This window comes from Quercus lobata, chromosome 2 (genome assembly GCF_001633185.2).
Source record: "Quercus lobata isolate SW786 chromosome 2, ValleyOak3.0 Primary Assembly, whole genome shotgun sequence".
Classification (NCBI taxonomy): domain Eukaryota; kingdom Viridiplantae; phylum Streptophyta; class Magnoliopsida; order Fagales; family Fagaceae; genus Quercus; species Quercus lobata.
In genome coordinates this window covers 69,885,062-69,892,037 of record NC_044905.1, presented here as the reverse complement: position 1 = coordinate 69,892,037, position 6,976 = coordinate 69,885,062, and the positions used below count along the sequence as shown (strand labels likewise).

At 38.5% G+C, this 6,976-nt stretch overlaps 1 protein-coding gene across 2 annotated transcripts; it reads right to left on the bottom strand.

The window, feature by feature from the left end:
* Positions 1-1,703: 1,703 nt before the first annotated feature.
* LOC115976369 (pentatricopeptide repeat-containing protein At3g26782, mitochondrial) lies at positions 1,704-5,471 on the bottom strand. Of its 2 annotated transcripts, XR_004088304.1 has the most exons (3): positions 4,281-5,471; positions 2,878-4,104; positions 1,704-2,575 (listed from the first exon to the last, which is right to left on the bottom strand). XR_004088304.1 is itself a non-coding variant. In XM_031097599.1 (2 exons), the coding sequence occupies exons 1-2, from the start codon at positions 5,226-5,228 to the stop codon at positions 3,061-3,063; spliced, it is 1,992 nt and encodes a 663-aa protein (XP_030953459.1). In that variant the 5' UTR covers positions 5,229-5,471; the 3' UTR covers positions 1,704-3,060. The 2 variants fall into 2 exon arrangements, 1 of the variants encoding a protein (XP_030953459.1); XM_031097599.1 differs by having other exon boundaries at positions 1,704-4,104.
* Between the last annotated feature and the right edge of the window lie 1,505 nt (positions 5,472-6,976).

The following is a 6,976-nucleotide window of genomic DNA, read 5'->3' as shown; positions in this document are numbered from 1 at the left end:
GACCAAGGATTGTATAGTAGTAGTGATTGAAGTCAATAGATCAACTGAGCAAACAAAATGGTCAGTAGCCCCAGTATCTAACACCCATGTCCATTGATCATAGATTCTTCTATTCACTACTTGTGCAGAGAAGACACTATGAGATAGGTCAATACCTGACATTGGAGCAGTGATAGATGTAGAAGATGATGCTACATTTGCCATTGAAGCATCCCTGACTGGAGCAGAAGGTAGAGAGGATGAAGCCCCAAATAAAGCATGAAGTTGCTGATACTGTTCAGGAGTGAAAACAGACTGATGATGCATTGGTGAAGCAATTGGAGCAGGAGCAACTAGCATATCTGAAGACACTTGATGAGCCATAAACGGCTTGTTCTTGAACTTGAATCCTGGTGGAAAACCATGCTTTCTAGAGCATTTGTCCACTGTATGTCCAGTCTTGCCATAATCTGTGCAAGTTGGTCTTTCCTTTCCTTTCCCAACAGCACCACCAAGAAATGAACCAAGATGTTCATTGGTCAATTTAGCAGCTAAAACAGTAGAATCAACCTTGACAAAAGCTGAATTAGGCACTGATCTTTGTGTCTCTTCTTGAATTAGCAAAGAGTACACCTTACTAAGGGATGGAATTGGATCCATAAGCAGAACCTGAGATCGAACTTGGGAGAAAGAATCATTCAATCCCATGAGAAATTTCATGACAGATTCTCTCATTTGTAAATCAGTGAGTTTCTTGTTGACATTGCAAATGCATTTACCACATGTGCAAGTAGGAAACGGACTGAGGCTCTGTAATTGATCCCAAAACACCTTCAGTTGAGTAAAGAAGTCAGTGATAGACAATTCACCTTGATGAAGCTCAGCTATTTCCTTTTGAAGATTGAAAACTCTAGGTCCATTCGTTTGAGCAAAACGATTCTTCAAGTCATTCCAAATTTCTAGGGCAGTATCTTCATAAATGATGCTTGATTGGAGTTTTGGTGATACTGAATTGGTTAGCCATGTCCCAACCATATTATCACATCTTATCCATGCTTGCACATTCGAAGGAGTTGATACCAATGGTGATGAAAGAGTCAAGGTTCCATCAATAAACCCTAGTTTGTTCTTGGTGAGTAGAGCTTTTCTAACTGCACGAGCCCAAGCTGCATAGTTTTCACCACCTAACAATGGCTGTGTAACAAGGACTAGACTTGGATTCTCTGCATGATGTAAAAACAGAGGATTATCCATAGGGTTGTCCATTGAAGAAGAAGATGGATTCACAGATGTGGAAGCATCTATAGAATCATTTGTATTTGTAGCAGAAGTCATAGATGACAATTGGCGATTGAAGAATCAACCTCAATTTCTAGAAAACAAAAAATTTTCTCAAGAACAGAGAGAAATTTTCTCGGAAAATTGAGAAAGACAAGAAAGAGAAATGCAAAGAAAATCCTATAGGAATTTAGGAATTTTGCTCTGATACCATATCACGAATTCAGAAATTGAAAACTGTATATTTCATCTTATTATTTCTGGAATACAATCAATACATATATATATACTGGTTTATGCAAGTGTGAACACAAACCAACTAACTAACAGAATCTAACAAACTATTACACGTGCAAGCTACAGTCCTTAACTAACTTCCTATGTGCTAACACTTAAGTGAATACTTGAATAGGCTAAACTACAAGTCGTGTATACATCAACCCTCACTTATGCATCCTTGCCGTTTATGCTCTGTTACAGAATCACCAGCTCTGTGAGTGAGTCTTTGATCTTTTGTGTTGCTGGATGCTTCTCTGCTCTTGCCACTAGTCTTGGTAACTTCATCCTTACTTAGATTCTGATACTTTTGATTCATCATGAATTGTTGTTGAAGATCTTACTGTCGAATGTGGTAGTGTAGTGCTTACTTTGACTTACAAGTTAGCAGATGAATATGTGTCAATTGAACGGTGCAACGTTAATTTTGAAATAGGACTTGAAATAAGAAACAATCACATGAATATGATGACCACAGTATTCCTTGACAAGATGAATGATTTTGAATAAGGTCAAGCTAAAGTTGGAGATTGCCCAATAGATAGTCGTGATTGGGAGCGCATGTGGTCCAAATTTAAGTTTCAAGTTCAAACGCTCATGGAGGAGAATATGCAGCAGCAGACAGAGTTTGTAAAGAAAAATAATGAAAAGAAGAAGCTAGTAAAGAGATCCAATAATAGCTTGACGGCTTGCAGGGCAAGAACAGGGTCCTCTAGAGTTGTCTCAGATGCTCAAAAGCTTACATGAAGCTCAGCCAACTTCGAATATCAAGACTGAGAGGACTATTACAGAATAAGTTCTTTGGAGTGCCATTCTGCATTATTAAATATTCTATCGGTTTGCTATGTAGAACTCCTTTTTATTCTCCATTCTAGCAACTGTTGTGGCCCACACAAAGAGAACCAATCTTCTATATTAATTCCGATAGGCCTTGACCTGATCTTCCAAGGAAGTTCCTCCAGATTTTCCAATTCTACCATCAGCAACAAGACCAATAGCTTTTCTTCTTTCTTGAGGATATTGTACTAAAGCTCTGTGGGCTCTGTGAAATGTATTAGAGAAGTGAATTATTTATTCTCATCATGGTCTTTATAGTTCATGATGCTTTCCTGTTAAAAGAGTAGCTTGTAGCATGTGTAAAAGGCATGCTGTATAATGCTTTGTACAGCAAATCTACATTTGTGAATTACTTCAATGCCATAAGTAGAATCTGGCCTAAACCTAAACTCATTGGCAAAGATATGAAACAACCCCTTTGAAATGAGCTCATATAAAGAAAAGAGCAAGGAATTTGTCAACCTTGTTATAGCAACTTTCTGATTAAGCATCTAGGAAAATGCTAACCTTATTATAGCAAATTTCTGATGACATCTGTGTTGTGTATTCTCCTTCATTCTCCAAACTTAACACTTAAAAACACCATTCATTGACACCCAAGTTAAATAACTAGCATCTTCAATCATTCCTTGATCACGTCAAATAAGGGCTTGCACACAAGACTCAACTTTCTTTCCAATCTCATAAATATCACAAATAGTCCCCACATGAACACAAACCCTTCCTAAAGTGATGAAATCGCTTTGAATCTCTGACCACAATTTCTCGATTAACTATCTTGGAAATCAACTTAATTACAGTATGACAGTCTCCACAAACCCTAAGATTCTTAATCACCTGGATTGTTGTACCAGGAGCAGAATATAGGATTCCGAAAGCAACTGCCAGCTTCTCACTATGAACTCGAAGAGTCATTTCCTTCTCTTCCTCATTAATGTCATGAAGAACCGATGTCATATTGGGTATATAGCCAAATTCTTGCAGCTTTGTGGTTAGTTTTTCCAAATACTCGTAAATCTTTTCTTGTTCTGGATGCTCTCTATCTCCAACCAAAAATTTGTGAACCTTACCTTTTAGTTCAACCAAGCTGAATCCAGGTGGCTTGACCATTCCACTGTTCTTCATAAGTATTCTCATCCTCTCAACATCTCCCCACATTCCAGCATCAGCATATATGTTTAAAAGCAAGACATAGTACCCATAATTACTTGGGTCTAATTCAAACAGCTTTCTAGCAGATATCTCAGCAAGCTCAACATTTTTGTGAATCCTACAAGCCCCAAGAAGGGAACCCCAGACTACAGAATCAGGCTTCACCTTCATCCCCTTGATCAAATCATAAGCCTCACTGAGATGACCAGTATGCCCCAGAAGATCAACCATGCATGCATAATGCTCCACCCCAGGTTCCACACCAAATTCATGATTCATGGAGTTAAACCAGTGCCAGCCTTCTTTTACAAGACCAGCATGACTGCAAGCAGTTAGAATTGAGACAAAAGTGATATAATTTGGTTTGATCCCAACCCTAATCATCTCATATAAGACTTCCAAAGCTTCTGTGGCTTGGCCTTGCATTCCATAACCAGCAATCATGGCAGTCCATGACTTCACATTCTTCTCCTTCATGTGATCAAATGCTTTCCTCGCCATTTCAACTCTCCCACATTTGCTATACATGTCAATAAGAGAGGTACCCACAAACACATTCTCCTCCAAGCCCATCTTTATAACCTAAAACAATAAGATGAGTTAATGTCAAAATTAAACATCTACACTTGCCACAAAATCATTTATATATGTAATGATTAAAACATGCCATTTATGGAAAAGAGGGGGTAGAATCAAAATTTGAAAAGCTAGCAATAATTTCACGATCACTGTAACAAAACTACTTTAATGTGAAGTACCTGATCATGTATACATTTCCCCATTTGCAGAGCCCCTGAATTTGCACAGGCCAACAACACGGCTGACAAAGTCACTGCATTATAGCTGAGATCACCATTCTTGAACATTGCATTGAAAACCTCCAAAGCTTCTGCAGAAAATCCATTTTGTGCATACATCACAATCAACGAATTCCAAGAAACTGTATCCTTCTCAGCCATCCCATCAAACACCTTCCTAGACACACCCAGCTCGCCGGACTTGGCATATGCATCCATCAAAGTATTCCCAACACCCAAATCCCCCACGAGTCCCCTCTTTACCACAAACCCATGAACTCCCTCTGTAATTCCCTTCCCAGTTACACGAGAACACGCCGAGAGAACTGAAACCATAGCAACTGAATCAATAAAACCTTTCCCATCACCCTCATTCTCACTCTCCTCAACCAGCAACTCTTTGAAAAGCGATAACGCTTCGTGGGCATCGTCGTTTTGGACATAGCCAGTGATCATGGACGTCCAAGACACCACATTTCTCTGAGGAATTTCATCAAACAGTTCTCTTGCGTCCCTCAACTCCCCACATTTAGAGTACATGTCAATGAGAGACGATGACACAAAGAGGTCTGATTCTAAGCCAAAGACCAAAGCTTGCTGGTGGGCTTGCTTGCCCGAACGAAGATCGAACAAAGCAGAGCAGGATTTGATGGCGCATGGGAAAGTGGAACGGTTTGGTATAAGAGAGAGCTTTCTCATGCAAGAAAAGGCACGTAGAGCTTCGACACAGTCACCGCTCCGAGCCAAGTCAGCGATGACGGAGTTCCACGAAGAGACATTGGTTTTGTCTACGTATTTGCTAAACAAAGTTGTGAGGTTGTTGTTAGTTAAATAGTGTTGTCTGTAAAATTTGCAATACAGTACCGTAGTGACTAAAAGTGAGCGAGAGTTTGGAATCGAAACCTTCATTCATTCCCTTTATCAAAGAATGAATTTCAGTTCTTCGGATTTTGGAGGGATTTCGGTTTCTCATTTACACATTCTTCGCGACTGTTTGAGAGTTTGCATTTTGCATCACTAATTAACGACCAAAACATAATGTCGTTTTCTATTAAGAAATCGTTTTCTAAAGCCAATTTTGACTTCTCCGACCAAACATACTGGAGTTATTGGATCGTGTTGATTTTGTGTCGTTGACATCAGACAAATGGATTTCAGATCTAGTTTAATGATTTTTATTTTTATTTTTAACAATAAGCATAGATATTCAAATCAACCTTCTTTTAATAACACTTAAAAGGCCGTGTTTGGTTCATGTAAAATATTTTTCGAAAAATATTTATTTTTCGGAAATACTATTTTCGGAAAAGGAAAATATTTTCAAGTGTTTGGTTGCATTATGAAAATTGTTCTAGAAAATATTTTTATGTATTTGGTAACATTCTGAAAATGCTATTTTCCACCACCACATAACAGGAAAACCACCAAAATCTCACCACAACAACAACAAAAAAATCAGAGATCAAAGGCTCGTGGGTTCATGGGTCGATCAAAATCACATAGAAAATCAAAATCACACAGAGAGAGAGATCGGTTTGTGGGTTCGTGGCTCTGGGTCGAAGGCTCTGGTTTGAAGATCAGTTCATGGCGCGAAGGCTCTGGGTCGCCGATGAAGTCGAAGGTTCGTGGGTCGAAGGCTTTGGGTTAAAGATCGGTTCGTGGCTTCGAAGGTCGGTTCGTAGATCGGCGAAGTCGAAGGCGTGATCGGCGAAGTCGAAGTCGAAGGTTGTGATCGGCGAAGTCGGCAAAGTCAAAGTCGAAGGATCTCTCTCTCTCTCTCTGTCTCTATCTCTGCGCGTGAGTCTGGAAATGATTTGAAGTGAAAATTTTCACTTCAAACCATTTCCGGGTCAAAGCCTTCAAAACACCCAGTCAACTGAAAATAATTTCCGGAAAATTTATTTTCCATGCGCAACCAAACACCCACATTTACGGAAAAGCATTTCCAGAAGTGATTTGAAGCCAAAACAAACACAACCTAAGTTACAAAGTTCTTGGTAATTTCTTTTATAGATGGCTTCCCCTCCTATTGCAATAATGTTTTTGTATATTACCATGTTGTAGTGTGAGTGTGACTAGATCTGTTGTCCCAAAAGAAATATCTTATACATTCTTTTTATATATATATATATATGGGATTTAATTTTGTATGCTCCTAATTATTTTTGCATCTTTTATTTTCAGAACAATTTTTCTTCTCGTCACTTTTTTGGTACCTAGCAAAAAAGCTTGTTGGGTAGTTTATTCATAAAATATGAAATATATATATAGTTTTTGCAACGACATGATTTGCTCCACAGCCTAAATGGATGGTCAATGGCTCAATGAGCCCAAAACAATAAATTTGTTAGAAAGTGGGCTAAAAGCTAAACTTTCAATGAGTTAAGTAGATAATGATCACAATATGTTAGTTATTATTGGAAAGAATGAAACAAACAGGTTTGAACAAGAAAAGTTCTCCTTAGTCAAGTCCGAGAAAGGTTTGTTCTTATATATCTCTCTTAGACTTATACAAAAATTACAGTTCTTGGGTACACAATGATTTCTCTCTCTAGTTTTTTTTTATCTCTCTCTCTCTCTGTAATGGGGTTTCTCCCTTTTATACTCCCTTCCCTTTCTTTCATCTCAGCCCTTCACATGTAGATTAAATTGCTAGT

What these genes read in the sequence shown, in the direction of transcription:
- LOC115976369 (XM_031097599.1), bottom strand. Translation starts at nt 5,228, where the DNA reads ATGAAGGTTTCGATTCCAAACTCTCGCTCACTTTTAGTCACTACGGTA. An exon ending in GGAAATGTATACATGATCAG is followed by an intron (nt 4,105 to 4,280) that starts GTACTTCACATT and finishes TTATTGTTTTAG; the next exon opens with GTTATAAAGATGGGCTTGGA.